Consider the following 19,377-nt stretch of genomic DNA (forward strand, 5'->3'; position numbering starts at 1 on the left):
GTATTTTACATTCTCTCTCTGCTCTCCGTATCACCATTAACATTCAAACTTACAGGTTTGAGTTGATGGGTGGCTATGAGAAACCTCCTAGTACTTTATCCTTTTTGTTTGCTTCTTTTTTTTGTTTTTTTTTTACATCAGGCTTTCTATTAGAAGCAGGCTGCAGTGGGTGTTCCAGCATCTCATGTTAAGCATGATCCAGGATCACCAGATTACTGACTGAGGTGGGCTAGCACTGTATAGCAATGCCTGGATGGAAAGCTGAAGTACTGAGTACAAGGCAACATTTTAAATTATAACTGAAGTATACCTTTAGGCCCCATGCACACCAAATCCTTTAGCATCCATTTTTCAACTGATGTCAACAGATGCCAACGGAAGGTAACCCAAAAATGTATAGGTTTGAATGGGACCAGTTCACGCCACTGCGATCTGTTGCATTTAGCTACAGTGCAATGAAAAGAAAAGTAGTGCATTTTTTACAATTTTTTCAGCGCAATGTAACGCAACTTGTAAAAAATGTATGTCAACAGAACAGAACGTGTTTAAGACACAAGCTTTTACAAGCACTTCAGCTCTTATTTTTTAATAAAATCTGTGATTTCTAAACACATTAAGCCGGTAATGTGCAAGTGGGTCCCAATTTATTTGGGCTCCCACTTTCATGGGATTGCGGCAGTCACATGTTACAACGTTTCTGTCAGGTTGAGGAATGTTTTATTGATAATTAAAATAAATAAAGTGTAAAAAAATTTTTTTTTAAATCTCTCACAAATTAAGTGCCTTCCCCTTTAAGAAAGCTCACCTGTTAGTTTTATGCGGGAAAATCCTTGGCTCGTGCTGTTCTAGAAGTTTCCAGGGCTCTGGCAGCTGCCCATAAAAGAAGACCCGTAAAGGCGAAAGGGTACTCGGCTGGACCCTCAACACAGCTATCTTTACCCCTCCTTTTATCACCCTTCAAATGTGAAAAATATTATGTTGCAGGCTTTTAGGTGGTAGTGTCACCTCCTATAGGAGGGGGACTTCAAGTCTGGTTTATAATTGATTATATATTGCTTGAGTTTTATGACTGAGCAATCTACGGTTGATTTAATGGTTTTAAGCTATTAACGGTTTGATTAAATTCAGTTAACATTTTAAACCAATAAAAGTGCTGCGGCCATTTTTCTTCCAAGTATGTTAGTGTCTGTGCTGTTATTTATTTTAAAGTACCACCTGCAATTCAATGCCCCATATGCCTTGCTCCAACAACTGGCAGATTCTTTGACATTGAAGATGGTGGTGCTTATTGTGGTTCCTGGGAGGATGGCGAGATTCACAGGCACAGCATCTATACAGGATCCAAAGGACAGGGAAGTACTTGAGCTCTTGAATCCACAGCTTTGAGATAGTAAAGGTGTGCAATTGGCTTGGCAGTAGTACCCATCAAGGTTTTCCAGATGCAGGGTAAGCAGGACGTATGGGCAGGAAGTGTAGATGAATGGTAGATACATGATCTGCCAAAGACTCTGTGATAAGCAAGTGTGAGGGAATCATGGGTAACATGCTGCAGAATAGATATGAAATTAAACTACAGCAGAGTGATACACAAATAAGTTAAATTTCCGTTAATAGTTAAGGTACTTGAATGCATTTTGAAGAGATAACTCCTGAGTTTGGAGTCACTTTAAGTCCTATGGAGATTAACTTGCTCAGGTTCGATTTGCAGGTGTGTTTGGTGTGATCTATTCCAAACCGCATGTAATCGTGTCACATACATGCTGACTGCTGCTTACAGATGCAGCCGCTGTCACCTTGTCATTCACTTGAACGGGTACAGCGGCCGCATCTAAACAGGACATCTGGGAATCCCAAATCGCTCAGTGTGAATAAGGCCTGAATGGTGAATGGCAATCCAAAAAGTGACACCAGATTGGAAAGATGGAGATCCCTGTAAGCAGTTAAGAGAAGGGGTGTGCAACCCACTGAAATCATTGTTGCTGTGTGAACATGGCATATAGATTGTATTACTGGTATTTATAGAGCGCTGACAATTTACGCAGCATTTACATACTGCACATTAGTCCCTGCCCTCAAGGACCTTACAATTTAAGGTCCATATCTCACATGCATACATATGAGAGCCAATTTACCTACTAGCATGTCTTTAGTGGAGTGCCCAGAGGAAACCCACACAAGCACAGGGAGAATATGCAAACTCCTTGCATATAGTGACCTGACAAAGATTCAAACAAGGGACCCCCAATGCTGCAAGGCAGACGCACTATCCACTACACCACTGTGCTGCCCACAGAAAACAAACAGTTTCTGTGTGCCCTTTTCGGTTCTTGCGCAGAAAAATGTAGGTCACTAGACATAGTGTGAACAAGCCCAAGAAAAAATAGTGATGGAAAAAAGTGTGGGTTTAACTATTCTTGAATGCAGGTGGGCATTTTAAAATGCGGGGCGGTGTGCACTAGCAGGAAACCGATAGCATTTTAAACAGCCGGTGACAGCTGTTTACATCGGGGGCACACCTGGCTGGCGATTGCTTTGATGTTGTCTGCAAGTGTGCGCCCCCCTCTGCCGCCGCCTATCCCGGGCTCCGCTGTCCAGCATGGTAGCTCTCTGTACTGAGATCGGAAAGAGATCAGCACACGTCCTCCTGTTGAACTCCCCTCCGATCTTTGAATAATATTTATTTTATTTTTATTCCAAACAATTATTAATTTGCCTTATATCCATAAAAAGAAAATTCCAATGTATATCATACCCAGGCTATATCCAGCTTCGTTTCCCCCTCTCTTCACAATCTTTCATTATTTATATTTTCTAATCATATCCTTTTACACTTACATCGATATCACCCCTCCACTAAATACCTCAATAAGTGTACGTAGACATTTGAATGTGCAAGACATAGTATGCCATACAATCTCGGAGAGAGAAGCAGAGAGCTCTTCTAAGTCCCACTGCTCTAGATCCAAAAGCTCCTATGTACTTTTTACATTTAATAACAAACAACCAAAGAACCAAACAAAACAAGACAATACAAACAACACCAGCCAAGACAAAAAACAAAAAAAAACACACAAATGGGGGACACTCTTGAAGTCTAATCTCTATTTAATTTAATCCTCTTTTTCAAGAAATCCACATAGGCTGGGTGAGGTTAGAAATTCCTTCCATGTGCCCCATATTGTTTCATAGACCTGAGTGGCCTCATTAAGCTTAGCAGAAAGTTCTTCCATGCGCATTAGATAATTTACTTCTATTATCCAGTCTTTAATTGCAGGTATCTATGATGCTTTAATCAGTCTGGGTATGGGAGCTCGAGCTGCCGCTACAAGAAATCTAAGTACCCCCTTCCTAACTGCCTTAAAGGAGAACTATGAGGTGAGTGCTTTCCACTCACCTCATAGTTCTAGCCGACCTGTGACAATGAGACTGTCATAGGTCGGCTCAGTAGATCGGGAGGTTAGCGAACACATACCGGCGTTCGCTCACCTCTCAATCCTGTTACGGCTCTCTGCCGTGACACTGGAGGGGCTGGATTCCCCTCTCCCCGCTCCGATCGGCCAGCGCTGACTGGCGGAACGGACGGGGGAGGGGCGGGTACAGCTGGCTCTGCCTCTAGATAGGCAGAACCAGCTGTTAGTCACGCAGCTGGGCGGATCCCGGCACAATTGTCGGGATCCGCTGCAGCTGCTCGCGGTATACTGCGGAGTCTCAGTATACCGCGAGCTACAGCTCGCGGTATACTGAGCCTAGGGTGACGGGAGGACGCTAGTTTGTGTCCTCCCGTTACCCTAAGGAGAACAATGGGGAAAGGACTTAACCCCATAGTTCTCCTTTAATTGATCCTGGGATAATTAAGAATAAAGCGGTGTTTCAGGTATCCCCCCTCCTACCACTTGATTTATTATCTCAAAGATAGTTTGCCAATAGTATTTCATAGTCCCCTCCGATCTCTGAATGCGGAAGTGATGTGTATTACATCACTTCCTCCTTCAGCTGTCATTTCTTCGCCATCTGTAGAGACCCCTGATGTCTCCATAAAGAGGACCTCTCACTGTATATTTGCTATCACATAGGGAGCTTTTTAGCCAGCTATGTCATAGCAATAAAGTTAAGTGTAAAAATGTAGGCAAAGGATCCAGTCGTGAAATGCCCCCAATTATGCAAACCACAAAGAATTAATATGTTAAAAAAGGGCTGTTGACTACTTGAAGACCGGGGTGTTAAACCCTTTTCCTGTCCAGGCCATTTTTCAGTATTCAGTGCTGAGGTACTTTGAAATTTATGTTACATGTTAAAAAAACATGCGTCGGGTGCGCCTATGTGCGAAAAGAACGATTTCGCCCATTGGGCCGCACATGTTACATATCACCAAGAACGTCGGAGTGCAAACAATAATTCTAGGGTCATCAATCACTATTAACACTAATAAATTGATGAGCAGTAAAAGCTTTTTAAGCGTCGCCTATCATGAGCAATTTTGGGTATGGTCGTTTTTTTTAATTTCGCAGGCGCATAAATTTTAAGGTTTGACATGACTGACGTGACCCCATCTTTTATATTTTACCCAAAAATTGGGTAATAATAAATGTTTCATAACATAATGTAGGAAAAAGGTTTTTTTCAAAATTTTCTGAACTTTTTTCTTTATATAGTAAAAAATAAAATAGCACCAAAAGAAAGCTTTATCTGTCTCCACAAAATGATATAAAAATAATTTCAGTACAGCGTTGTATGGCTGAATAAATGTCAACGTACTGCAGCACTGAATACTGAAAAATGGCCTGGACAGGAAAGGGGTTTAACACACCCCGGTCTTCCAGTGGTCAACAGCCCTTTTTTAACATATGAATTCTTTGTGGTTTGCATAATTGGGGGCATTTCACGACTGGATCATTTGCCTACATTTTTATGGCTAAAATGTTTGTCATTTTAGAAAGTTGGGAGGTATGTTACTCTGTATTATATATGAATGAAATGAATGTCACAGAACTACGTATAGAAGTGAGAGCGAGGCTTGGAACACATGAATGAGGAAGTGATACTTAGATCACATGACTTGCATGATGCCAAGCTGAAAGAGAGGCTTGACTCTAATCTGGAAGTGAGGCTTGGATCTGAGGCGGAAGAAAAAAAGAAAGGATCAGTTAAGGTACTGTAAAGATTGTTTGTTTTTTTTTGGCAGGAATATCTAATCACCTACACTATATCAGGATTGTTCTTTACCCTTAAACATGCTTGTACACCATGTCTGTTGAGCTGTTTTTTTTCTGCAAACCACCACACATGTATGGATGGTGTGCACAGGGTACATAGAAAACAATGGACATGTTGTAAATTAAATCCTGCTGAAGGGAAAGCAGGGTGAAGGGCTTCTGGCTTATAGCTGCCAAAGCTTGTCTTGTGTGATGTGTTTTGCTGAATGGTAGTCAAAGCCAATCAAAGCTTGCCTCATGTCACCAGCATCTCTCTGCTGCTCTGTGCTCAGCTCAGTGATTGGCTGGATGGGACCAGAAACAGTAAACATATTACACAGCTTGAGATGTTGGGGGCTCTAGTATGCTGGCTTGGCGTGATTGATCATATACTATAAATATAAAATACAGTTGTCGTGGGAGGACCTGGGAGGAGTCTGGTTTCTGTGATGACATTCCTCTGATTCCTTTACAGTAGGGGGGGGGATCTATCAAGCAACGTCGCAATGATATTAGATGTAAATCACGCTGCCAGTCAGATAGCAAAGTCTGTGTCAGGGGTAGCCAGCCTTGGCAGCTGTTGTTGAACTACAGATCCCATGAGGCATTGCAAGGCTTTCAGCTACAAGAAAAGGCTTGATCGGATTTGTAGTTTCACCATAGCTGGTGTGCTGAGATTGTCTACCCCTGGTCTATGTGATCATTCTGATGTTTATTTGCTAGCCCTGAGCAGCAAATGAAAGCTTCTCATACACTATGCAGATCTACCATCAACTGTGTAGTGCAAGGACCTTCCTGTTTGGATACACAATGAATGGACTGTTAGGGTTTGTCCTTTATATTGCAGAGTTTTGGGAAATCGAATAGAGAGTGTACAATAGGATTGCATAGCGTATGGGCATTCCAAAGTTCACCACATACATGTCAGTCGGCTTGTACATTCTGCTTTAGCTCTACCAACAACTATGTAGTGCAAGTGCCTGAATAATCAGATACAAATTGGATCATTTAGGTTGATCCTCATTGTATAATTTTGGAAGATCTAACGTTGATTGTACTGAGACTGCATAGTCAGATTGTAACGTGTGTGCAGTGCCTAAGACAGATTTGCACAGGTGCCAGGCCTATATATTCACACGTGCTGTCTGAGTTTAGATGATTTAAAAGCAGTAGAAATTATCTGAGAGGTAGGGAAGCACCAATACCAGTATTGGTGCAGATACCGAGTATTTAGGTGAGTACTCGTACTTGCCCAAATGCGTCCATACTTACCCCCTATACCGGAACTTCCGGTCAGAGGGAGATTTCCTCTGACTGGCAGTGCCACGAGGGAACATGGAGCTGGCTTCCCAGCCAATCAGGCCGTCCAGCTTCCTTGCTGATCCATGCTGATCTGCCAGGATGCTGGTTTCCCAGCCAAACAGCATTGAGTGGGCATCCCGGCCAATCAGAATCCTGATTGGCCGGGAAGCCGGCTTCATGCTCCTGGAAAGTGCCGGCATAGGTATTCAGTGTCGTCGAGTACCGGAAGAGAAATATCGGTACTCGATTCCAAAAAAACAGTATCTGTGCATCCCTACTGAAAAGTATAAACAAAAAGCCCCCCTTGTGTTAGTACATTAAAGGGGTTAAAAAACCCCAGTTTAAAAAAAAAAGGGCAACAATGTACTACATAAAACATGGAGATTTCACTGCACTAAACAGATCTCCTCTCTGGTGCTATGCTTCTCACAATATCTGCTACCCCCTGCTGCTGCAACTACACCCAGGTTCATTCAGCCTACTTCGTGTCCGTGTGCCATCCAACTGCCCTGGACTCCCAGTCTTACGGCACAGAAAATCATTGGAGGGTGCCAAACTGGAATGGGGCTTTAAAACTGGAACTAATAGCTAGATTGCTATTGGCTATTTCAATTTGCAATAGCCAATAGCAAGCTGGCTATTGCACCCGCCCTCTGCTGCTATCAGTCAGCAGAGGTGGACCAGATGGAGAACCTCAGGTCCTCCTGCTGATTGACAGCAGCAGTGGGCAGGTGCAATAGCTAGTTTGCTATTGCAAATTGAAATAGCCAATAGCAATCTAGCTATTAGTTCCTATGCAGCTTTTTTTTTTTTGCCGGCGGCCCCGATGTCAGAAAAAAAAAAACGGACGGCACGGAAAGGTTTGCTCTGCTAGATCGAGCAGAGTAAACCTTTTCGGGAGAAAATGTTTCTCTCCTGGGCGTCCGGGAGCCGCTATCTAATAGCGGGAGACTCCCAGAACATCCAGGAGAGTTGAGATGTCTGAGAGAGGCAGAAGAGGAATCTGATTAAGCATGTTCTGTGCTTGATCAGCTTTAATGGGCTGCAGAGGTGGCATTAGGGGTCTATCAGACCCCTAATGTCACCTTAAAACATGTGAGTCCCCCTATGTGATGGCACTAAAGTTAGTGGATTAGTGATGGCACTAAAGTTAAGTTAAAAAGAAAAAGTTTAAAAAAATTAAAGTTTAAATAAATGTAGAAAAAAATCCAAAAATGTGGGTACAGTGTTGCATGACCCAGTAATTGTCAAAGTATCACAGCACTGAAAACTGTCCTGGCAATGAGGTGGTATATACAGGCATGTACTAACCAGGTTCCATTATCAAGGCATGATTAAGCCTCAAGCAAAAACAATATTGCCACCTATGTTTGATAAATGCATATGATGGGGAAAAAATCTTAAAGGAGAACTATGAGGCGAGTGCTTTCCACTAACCTCATAGTTCTAGCCGACCTGTGACGATGAAACTGTCACAGGTCGGCTCAGTAGATCGGGAGGTGAGCGAACACATACCGGCGTTCTCTCACCTCTCAATCCTGTCACGGCTCTCTGCCGTGACAGGGGAGGGGCTGGATTCCCCCCTCCCCGCTCCGGTCCGCCAGCGCTGACTGGCGGAACGGGAGGGGGCGGGTACAGCTGGCTCTGCCTCTAGATAGGCAGAGCCAGCTGTCACTCACGCAGCTGGGCGGATCTCGACATTGATGCCGGGATCCGCTCCTTGCTGCGGCGTCTCAGTATACTGCGAGCTGTAGCTCGCGGTATACTGAGCTTAGGGTAACGAGAGGACGCTGGTTTGTGTCCTCCCGTTACCCTAAGGAGAACTATGGGGAAAAACACTGACCCCATAGTTCTCCTTTAAATAGAAAACCAAAATGTAAACCAACAAATGCAGTGCTGATGAATACGTTTAAGCTGACCATACTTATTACAGTCTGACTGTACAACATCCTTTATACTGTATCTGACTGTACAACATCCTTTATACTGTATCTGCCAAAAACTATGCAGAACATGAATTTGTTTGATTGAATGCCATTTGAATTGATGGATTATGTTGGTTGGGAACTCCAATCAGATGTTAGTGTTTGACTATATCGATAACCTGGCCACATATTTTATGTTGCACAATGCACATTCTGTCCTGAGCATGGGAAAACTTTGACTTCAATATTGTTTCTCCTTGGGAGCATATGATGCTTTCCCTGTGTTTCCAGACTACCGTTACTGGCAGATTTAGGACGTGGTACATTGTGTTCCTTTTAAAGGCTTTAATATCTGACAGACATCTAATGATAAGCCTGTCTATGAAAGCCGTTTGTGCAGTCTTGGATATTTCCCAGGAGACAGATAGAATAATCCACCTAAAACAATTATTGCTAATGCCCAGCTTTTCTGAGCTTTACTTGTGCCCTTTCAGTAGAAACATGTTCCTTAAGTAGGGTATAAACGTATATATTTAATTTTTTTCTGAACAATAAAAATATAACTCGGGGGTTTTATAAAACTGCTTGTCCAAGGACTAAAGTGGGGGCCCAATCTACTTGTCCTTCATGACAATCTACTTGTCGTGATACAAAAAATAATCTTAACCAAAACTATAAGACTTAAAGGAGAACTATGGGGTAAGTGTTTCTCATCCATAGTTCTCCTAAGGGTCACGGGAGGACATATACTAACGTTTTGTGACCCAAAGCTCAGTATATTGCGAGCTACAGCTCGTGGTATACTGAGACTGCCGCAGCCGAGACAGATCCCGACATTATTGTCGAGATCCACCCAGCTGCGTGATTGACAGCTGGCTCTGCCTATCTAGAGACAGAGCCAGCTGTGCCCGCCAGTCCGTTCTGCCAGTCATCGCTGGAGGAGCGGGGAGGGGGGAATCCCTGCAGGGAGCCATGAGTGATAGTCACGGCTGTCTGCAGGGACATGATCGAGAAGTGAACAAGCGATGGTATGCGTTCGCTTCCCAATCTATTGAGCCGACGTTTCATTGTTTCATTGTCACAGGTCGGCTTGAACTATGAGGTCTCATTGTCACACGTCGGCTTGTACTATGAGGTTGAGTGAAAATCACTCACCTCATAGTTCTCCTTGAACAGTGCTAATTTGTAGGGATGCACTGTTACTGTTTTTCGGTATCGAGTATGAGTACTGATATTTTGCTTTCGATACCGGTGCTTCCGTTGGCATGGAGCTGGCTTCCCGTGCAGGGGGTGGGAGGGAGATCAGTGCGGGGACCCACTAGAGAACGTGGAACTGAAGAATATAAAAAAAAAAGTCCAAAGTTCTGCATAAATGCAGTCTCCCATTGATAAAAATATTTAAAGAAATAAAGGTTTAATATCACTCTTGCAGTTTAGTGGTAGCCCCTTTGCAAGGGGAGTTTTTTCTTTACCCCTGGAGATTTAAGCCTTTAAGCCCTGAGGGCCGTTTCACACCACAAAGAGTGCGTTCCAGAGTGTTCGCCCTCTGAAACGCACTGGAACGGAACCTGGCAAGCTCCATGCGTTCAGGGGCGGTGCATTGAAGTCATTGGCACTGCAGCCACGCCTCCCGCCTGCAGTGCAATCGCCCGCACCCGAACGTGTGGCACAGGGAGACTGCCGGGTTGTGTTCCAGAGGCCAAACGCTCTGAAACGCACTCTTTGTGATGTGAATCGGCCCTGAATGCACTTTTTTTTTTGCTTGATGATTTCTGAAAGCTTTGCAAATGCTTTGTCAAATCTTGCTGTAAAGCCCAACTTCAGGCTGCGTACCTCCACCACCTGTATGTTGGGGGCTTTTTTAAAATACTTTTTCTGATGTCTTGTGGCCAGTCACCTGATGTGCACAGTTCCGTTCCTCTTCAGTCTTCTTCTGGAGATGGGCTGTCCTGGATGCTACAGTGAGCAGAGCTGACATAATGTTATTATTATACAGGATTTATATAGCACCAAGTTTGTGCAGCGCTTTCTGTGCATCAATACACTGTGAGTACTATGCTGAGGGGGGCAGAGCGTTCGTCGAGCGTAGAACGCGCTACAAAACGTTCAGGTGTGAACGAGGGCTTAGCCTATAGGGTTGAATGATATCGGGCATCTTTCAGATTGATCACATGTTGTAGAGAAGAAGAGATACTGCAGGGGACATCGCCAGAATAAGGTTGAATATTGAAACCATAGCTGTTTTAAACCAAAGAAAGAAGAAAAAAAAAAGTCCTTGTGTACAAGCTTTCTTACAGCGACACTAAACTCAGGAGTTAAATCTTAAAAATACATTCAAGTACCTTTAATTATTAACACAAAATGTATCTTATTTGTGTATCACTCGGCTGCAGATCCTCAAATCATATCTGAATTGGTGCTGACACTGTCCTTCCTTCTGGAGGGTGGCTACTTTTGTTGCCCATGATACCTGTGTGTGTTGTAAAGTAGTCACCGGCTCCAAGCTCACTCCTGTGATGGACTACAATCTCAATACAAATTATTAAACTAAACATGAGATTGTAGTCCATCATCCTTCCATCAAGGTAGGACAGTGTCAGCACCAATTCAGAGATGATTTGAGAAAACTGTTCTTTGATGTTTACAAGTTTTAGTTTCCTGCAGAATCAGCTAGTCCCCTGAGCATTGCTCCTAATATCCTGTTTTAGAGTAGCTGCTTTCCCTTGCGGGGTCCTATGGAGCCACCCTTGTGTGTGCTAGTAAGTTATGTCCCCACAACACACAGGCACATCAGGGCAAGTTACTCCCCTGAACCTCACGTCCTGCTCCCCACTCATCCTTTCTCCAGGCTAGTAGATGAACAGCTGCTGGAGACTGCACTGTCTCTTTTGATCTTGTACTGGACAGGAAGTTCAGGGAAGCCGAGCTGAGAGAGTTGGTGCTGGCTGTTCAGAAACATGATGCTTGGGCAAAAATGTAAAGAAATTGCTGGGCAATGTACACCAATGAGCCATAACGTTATGACCACCCACCTAATGTTGAGTAGGTCTACCTTTTGCCACCTAAACAGCCCTGAACGGTTGGGGCATGGACTCCACTGGACCTCTGATGGCATGTTGTGGTATCTGGCTCCAAGCTGTCAGTAGCAGATCTTTTAAGTCGTGTAAGGTACGAGGTGGGGCCTCCTTGGATCCGACTTGTTTTTTCAGCACATCGCACAGATGCTCAATTGGATTGAGATTTAGACAATTTGGAGGCCAAGTCAACACCTCAAACTCCTCTTCCTCAAACCATTCTTGAACCTTTTTTGACGTGTTAAGCTGCATCTCAATGAGCTCGTCATTTGAAAAGTAGATCTCCAGACGAAAAATAGTGGGCGCCCCTGGTTTAGTACTTCTTCAAAGTGTATGGTCATCCCTTGCCTGCAGCTGTAAAGTAGATGTAAACTCTTTCTGAATGTCTTTCAGTTTGTTAAAGCACTGTGTATCATAAACAATTACCATTAACCAACATCGTTTTCCCCTTTTTCCTTATTTGTTATGTGTCATTGCTGCTGAAGCCTTTAAAGGAGAACTATGATGTGAGTGCTTTTCACTCATCCTCATAGTTCTAGCCGACCTGTGACAATGAGACTGTCACAGGTCGGCTCAGTAGATCGAGAAGTGAGCGAACACATACCGGCATTCGCTCACCCCTCCATCCTGTCACGGCTCTCTGCCCTGACAGGCGGAGGGGCTGTATTCCACTCTCCCCGCTCCGATCTGCCAGTGCTGACTGGAGGAACGGACGGGGGAGGGGGCGGGTACAGCTGGCTCTGCCTCTAGATAGGCAGAACCAGCTGTCACTCACGCAGCTCGGCGGATCCAGACATAATTGTCGGGATCCGCTTCAGCTGCGGCGTCTAAGTATACCGCGAGCTATAGCTCGCGGTATACTGAGCTTAGGGTGACGGGAGGACGCTAGTTTGTGTCCTCCCGTTACCCTAAGGAGAACTATGTGGAAAAGCCCTAACCCCATAGTTCTCCTTTTAAACCTCTTTGTGACCACTATGAATGTGCTCCATTGATGGCACACAGTTGCATCGAGGGCCACCACTGCATTCAGCAGCGTACAAAACAAATAGGACTCCGCTGCCTCCGAGGCCATACATTTACACTTGACACATGTCACCTTAGTGTAAAGTTTACAAGCGCACAGTCTATTAGATATCAGCAAGAATGTGTAGCCCACATTGATGTTTACATGTTGGCCCTGAGAATGACTCATTCATGCACCAGCAGACCCTGGCTTTCAGGTATTCTGTGCATGTGCCGCCAGCGCATGAATGAATCATTCACAGGGCTGACTTGTAAACATCAATAGTGTGTAATCGGCAGCGCTGCCACCACTGATTACACATAGTTGATATTGACATGTCAGCCGGTGGCATCCAATAGACTGAATTAACACAAAACACAAACATTACATGCGCACAGCTTACAGACCCCCTAATGGGCAGCAAGATCCTGCGGTATTTAAATACGCTTTGTCTGAATGAGTCCTTATGTATTACTGCTGATATAAGATTTAAAGTCCGGTTTGCTCCTACACTTTTTAGGGCTGGCTAGTTCACCCCAGCCACAGTGCGTTCTGCCCAGAACGCACTGGATCGCATTGCGGCCGGCTCACTTTGTTGTGCGGCAGGAGGGGGCGGTACTATGACATGAACGGCACCGCAGCCACGCCATCCAGTTGCAAAGCGATCAGCCACATGGGAACATGTGGCACATCAATGCCTGCGTTCCGGTTTGGTCAGGAAAAATAGTGCTTGCAGCATTTTTTCTGACCGGACCGGACTGCATTGATGTGCCTTGTGTTCCCGTGCAGCCAATCACATTGCGGCCGAAGGGAGTGGCTATGGTGCCATTGAGTTCAATGCACCGCCACACCCCCTCCTGCCCCACAACAAAGTGAGCCAGCCGCAATGCGGTCCAGTGCATTTCGGGGAGAATCGGGACGGAACGCACTGTGGCTGGTCTGAACTAGCACTTAGTGAGGACCTGTTCACACCTAAACGTTACACTAAGTGCATATTACCAATGTGTTTTTTGCATACTCTTGTACAGCGCACCTATTGTGCGGTATCGTACGCTAGGTGGGTTGCATTGCCTTTCATTTGAATGGCACCCCATTGCACCTCCCAGCGTTGAGATGTGGTGAGAAAAAGTAGCATATGTACTACTTTGTCCAAATACATTGTATGGTATTTTGGTACTGCGCTGCAATGCACGGCTGCCGGGAAGTTTGTTGGGGTTCCATTCAAATTAATTGCAACACACCTAGTGCATGATATTACACATTTGGTGCACTGTGGATTAGCGCATGATTGGGGTTACATGTACTTTAAACATCACAGACCTGAACATTTTTATTTTCTAAGTTATTTATTGCAGGAATGTTATTTCTTCTTATCACCAGAGTGGTCTTAGAGGCTTCGCTCCACATCCTGCATTGTGACTGTGTTCCTTTGGCTATTTTCTGAGTACTTATGTAATATGTTTTCCAGTAAAGTGCTGTACAAATAACTTCAGAAATGTTTTTGTGCCTGACACTGACATCTGACATTTTCCAGCAAGGTCATTATTACCTACAATTCAGTATGCCAAAAGTTTTTTTGTCGATGTTTTTTCTTTTTTTATATAGAGAACACATGTACTTGCATATTTTTTTTTGCAGAGAGGTTTGTTTTCAGAGGGAATTTGTAAAGCATTGTAGAATGCTATTCCAGGAACAACAGACAAACATGTTACAGAACAGTCAGATGCTTAAGGGCAGATTCACACCATTTTCCGGACCAGATCACAATGCACAGTAGTATGTTACCATGTGTTGTGGTAGGCTGCAATGCAGGTGTATTGGATTTTGTCTGCTCCAGTTTTGATGAATTCCCCCCACACGGTACATGCAGTAATGTGCATTACCATAACACATGGGTAAAGCCAGTTTTAAAGTATTCACAGATGAGATGGTCGTCTCACAATCCTGCTAATTATTACAAGTAATCTGTGAATTGTATGTGACATCTGCAGACTATGCCTGACCAATTTATTTCAGAAAAAGAATCAATTATCTGCAATGGATTTTTCTGGATGATAATTGTTCAGATAAGATCATGTTAGTGCTGGCAATGTCTGCCCAGTGCATAAGCATGTGCACTCATCCGAAGCAAATGTGGATGTTTTGCCATGAAGAAAGGGTTATAGCTGAACTGCTAAATACACAAATAAAATACTTATAATGCAGCACCAGATAGATCGTCCTTTACATTGCATTTGAATAGGAGACTTAATACACTACAACAGACCAAAAATCAGACCTGCAGCAGGGCCCATTTAATATTAGGCATTACTGGACGATACATGGCTCTGCTATGCAGGTGTGTTGGGGTGCCATGAAGGCCTCATTCACACGAAAAAAGGCCGGCACGTACAGCTCCGTGCTCCGTGCATGGCCGTATCGGGCAGCTCCCGGTAAGAACAGGGGCTACGTGTGATTAGTATGCAGCCTCACCCGTACAGACCTGCACTTGAGGCCAGCGTAGGGCGGTGTACGGCCGCGTATTCCCATAGAGAAGGACAGGGGCTGCATACTAAGCACACGCAGCCCCTGTCCTTACCGGGAGCTGCCCGATACGGCCATGCACGGAGCACGGAGCTGTACGTGCCGGCCTTTTCTCGTGTGAATGAGGCCTTACAGTGGGTGGCTGACTAGCAGGAGTTACTATTTAGCCAACAATTTTTATCCCATTTCCCTTAACAAAAGTCGAGTGAAAAATCACCTGTTGCCAGAGTGGTGCCGACAGGACTACCCACAGTTTGAAAGACTAGGACATTTTATAGAATTAAGCAATCTGCCTGTGAGTGAGTAGGACCTGAATTTTATTTGCCGTTAGCTTCTAGATATGTTTGATAGTCCTGTCAGATACAACTTTTAAATTAACCTAGGCAAAAGTCACCGGGAGTCTGTTTAAACAGCCCCGATGCTGGCGACGTACACTGTACGTCGTCAGTCACGAAGGGGTTAACACTTGTGGATTTGTTTATTAAATCATGCGATAAGTGCAATAACCCATAGTAGCAAATATCTAATCCCTACACAGGAGCTATAAAGCCGATTAAGTTGTTATTCCAGCCAAACTCTCAAAGCAACACAGCTTCAACACGACATTGACCAGTCAAACCAGAGGGAACATTGAGGGCCCACCCTCGGTCCGAAACACAGAATAAAAATCAACCGCACGCTGATGACATCGCTTGCATTAAAATAAGCTTCACTGACGCGCCACACGGCTCTGCCTATAGTCAGCCCATATGTGACGCGTTTCATCCTGACAGACTTCAGTGTGCTGATTTTTATTGCAATAAAACGATTAGTTGCACATTGTCCTTAGTATTAGTAAAGGGAATTCTTACTCTTTTGTGAAACTTTCAAAGTAGAAGTATTGACTAAGAGCAGACTCCACAAAATGCCTGCTTTAACCTTGATTTATCACTACAGCCCCCTCTCTCTTTTTGTTTCCTCTTGTTACTGGGACCTGACCTCGCTGGCTTCATGACTAAACTCCAACAAGGGCTCCATTCATAAAGCAGTGGTATGGCACTGAATTGACAATGCTTTATAAGGTACAGCGATATCCTTTTACAAATGTGCATCACAGGACTCTCGGGACTCCAAAGGTCAGAGTTAGGTGAAGGAAATCCTAATCTTATGACCCGTCAGTGATGTGACCAGCCTCTGCTCCAATCAAGGAATTCTCTCTGCATCATTAGGCAGAGACAACTCAGTAGTACATTGGATGCTACACATAGATTGTAAGGGGCAGGGCCCTCCTTACCATCTTGAATTGTATTGTAACTGTACTGTCTCCCCCATTATGTAAAGCGTTGTGCAAACTGTTGTCGCTATATAAATCCCGTATTATAATAATAATAATAATGAACTGCAATTTATAAATAGGGCAAAAAAAATGCAGGCCTCAGTGTGGATTAATGCTGCGTTGTCCAACAGAGATTGGCTAGCGATATCCAGTCTCCATTTTAAATTGGCCCCCAAGTGTCTTCCTCTTGACTAATGAGGGTGCCATTGAGCAGTAGGGTGAGGCTTGCTAGGTGTTGAAGTCAGGGAAAATCAGGCTCCAGTAGCAAAGTTGATCTAAATTGGGGTGGAATAAAAATGAAGTACAAGTTAACTTTATGTAAACCAGTCTGAGCTGACATAAGAAAATACCTAATACAATCGAACTTTTATTGCTACTCTAGAATGGGCAGGTAGACTGGTAAGCGACAGTATTTGTATCCCTTTTAATTCATGAATTAAGGTTTGTGTTTCTCTGTTGCAGGTCTGAAGCTGACTGTCATTGAGATGTAAAGATGTCAGCCCTTTGTCCTCCACCCTCTCCAGCAGTGGCCAAGACTTTGATCAGTATAGATGGCTATTCTCCTCTGCTGGCTGCCACATTTGCTTACTGGGATAACATCCTAGGCCCGAGAGTGCGGCACATCTGGGCCCCGAAGAGTGATGAGGAGGTGCTCAGCGATGGAGAAATTACATTCCTGGCAAATCACACTCTAAACGGCGAGATCCTGAGGAATGCTGAGAGCGGGGCTATTGATGTCAAGTTTTTTGTGCTTTCGGAGAAGGGAGTGATCATCGTTTCGCTGATCTTTGATGGGAACTGGAATGGCGATCGGAGCACATATGGCCTCTCTGTAATACTGCCGCAGACAGAACTGAGCTTCTACTTGCCTCTGCACAGAGTCTGTGTGGCTCGCCTCACACACATCATCCGAAAAGGGAGGATATGGATGCACAAGGTATGGGAATTTTTACCCTTGCACACTTGTACTTTAACCACTTGCCATCCGCCCGTTGTAAAAAAACGGACGGACGGCACTGCAGCATTAGTTATCCCCCTATATAATAGCAATATCAATAAGTGCAAAAAATATATATATATAAATTACAAAAATAAAAGTAACATATAAAAAAGTTAAATAAAATAAAGTCACATATAAAAAAAGTAAAAAAAAAAAACACCAAAATGTTTAACTCCCCCACCCCCACGTTTGCGCAGATATAAACGTAAATACGCGTCCCCTGCACCAGCGCGCGGAAACGACAATTGCGCTACACACGTTACATATTGCCGGGAACGTCGCCGTGAGAGCAATCATTTTAGGGCCATCAATCACTGATAACACTAAACTGATGAGCGGTAAAAGCTTTTAAAGCGTCGCCTATGGCCAATTTTGGGTATTAACGTTTTTTTGAGGTTTCGCGCACGCAATTTTAAGGCTTGACATGTTTGGTGTCTTTTTACCCGACGTGACCCCGTCTTTTATATTTTACCAAAAAATTGGGTAATAATAAATGTTTTATCATTTAATATAGGGGAAACTGTTTTGTTTTTTGTTTTTATTTCGGTACTTTTTCCTTAATATAGTAAAAAATAAAAACTCCAGTGGTGAATAAATACCACCAAAAGAAAGCTATATCTGTCCCCAAAAAAGGGTATAAAATTCATTTCAGTACAGCGCTGCATGACGGAATAAATGTCAGTCAAAGTACCGCAGCGCTGAATACTGAAAAATGGCCTGGCCAGGAAGGGGGTTTAACACCCCGGATGTCAACTGGTTAAAGGACCACACTGCTAATGACAGTCACAATATGTTTGTTAAAGTACACAACTATAGCTACCCTGTTTCCCCGAAAATAAGACCTAGTACTATTTTTGCAAATTGCTAAAATATAAGGCCTACCCCGAAAATAAGACCTAGTTGTGACCATTCCCTGGGCCGGTGGTGGCATAAGGTGGAACTTGAAGAGCCGCGGCAGAGGTAGGAGAGAATCAGCGGTGCCAACAAAGCCAGCACTAGAGGAAGTGAGGCGGCAGCCTCCTCTATAGCACCAGCTCCTGTCACAGGCGGAGTGATACCAAATGCACCCCGCCGGTGAGGAATCGATAGTGAAAGCGTGCTTCACCCATTCTGGTTACCAAATTGCTCTTGGATAGGTACGGCACCCCCGATTGCCCTGATCACCCTATTCTTAATTTTGCAATTTTTTATTATTTTATTTGGAGCCAAAAAAAAATATAAGACGGTGTCTTATTTTCGGGGAAACACGGTACATATTTAGTCTATAGAAGGGTTTTAGGAGAGAATTCTGGAAGCTGGGCACAGCGTAATGGCCCAGTCATATGAGATTTGTCATCCATAGCTTTCCTAGGAGGCAGTGGTGAGTGACGGAACCTAGGTGAACAATCCTAATGGAATGCTTTACTTTCTTTACACATGGAGATTTTAGACTAAGGGCTACTATTAAGTTTTTTTTACTCTTTCATGCTCTATAAATGAAATAAAAAAGGTTTTGGCTGGTCTTGGGCCTTAGTCATTCACACGGTTCTTCAAACCCGGCAGGGGACAGTTACACATCCTGTTTTTGCTGGTAATGATATATTGTAGCACAGTCACAGGTAAGAGACGAGAGAGTCTGCAGCAAATCATTGAAGTTCGTGGGGACAAGTGAGGCACATGGATAGCAGTGATGAAATGCTCTGGATTCAAATTTCTGTTCATTCTGAGTTCATGTCTTTCTCAGGGCAGCAAAATCTCCATAAAAATGGCTTCCTCCTTCTGCCAGGCTCAGTGTATCATTTTCAGTCTTGGCTATGCAACACAACCTAAAAGGATGTATTTGGCATGTTGTCCCCCTTTAAAAAGTGACATTTGCCATTATTCATCAACATTATTGGTAAATATTTCCCCGCAATACACCATCTTAATTGTAGACATATTCATGTCCATTGGGTTCCTGAAAATATTGCATATATACTGGAATGTTATTACAAAATCTTTCACATTAATTGACTTATTGTTTATATTTAATGTCCCTTTAAAAATATTGTTGTCAGCAGAGGA

General features: G+C 43.8%; 1 protein-coding gene across 1 annotated transcript in view; it reads left to right on the forward strand.

Annotated features, from left to right (window-relative positions):
* Positions 1-5,085: 5,085 nt before the first annotated feature.
* CUNH9orf72 (chromosome unknown C9orf72 homolog) overlaps positions 5,086-19,377 on the forward strand; it is a 37,368-nt gene continuing 23,076 nt past the window's right edge. Inside the window, exons 1-4 of the mRNA XM_018556527.1 lie at positions 5,086-5,149; positions 16,797-17,271; positions 18,336-18,338; positions 18,938-18,981. Coding sequence (XP_018412029.1) covers positions 16,828-17,271; positions 18,336-18,338; positions 18,938-18,981 — 491 coding nt within the window. The 5' untranslated portion in view covers positions 5,086-5,149; positions 16,797-16,827. The remainder of the gene's footprint in view (positions 5,150-16,796; positions 17,272-18,335; positions 18,339-18,937; positions 18,982-19,377) is intronic.

This window comes from Nanorana parkeri, unplaced genomic scaffold (genome assembly GCF_000935625.1).
Source record: "Nanorana parkeri isolate BGI_ZX_2015 unplaced genomic scaffold, ASM93562v1 scaffold241, whole genome shotgun sequence".
NCBI classification, from domain to species: Eukaryota; Metazoa; Chordata; class Amphibia; order Anura; family Dicroglossidae; genus Nanorana; species Nanorana parkeri.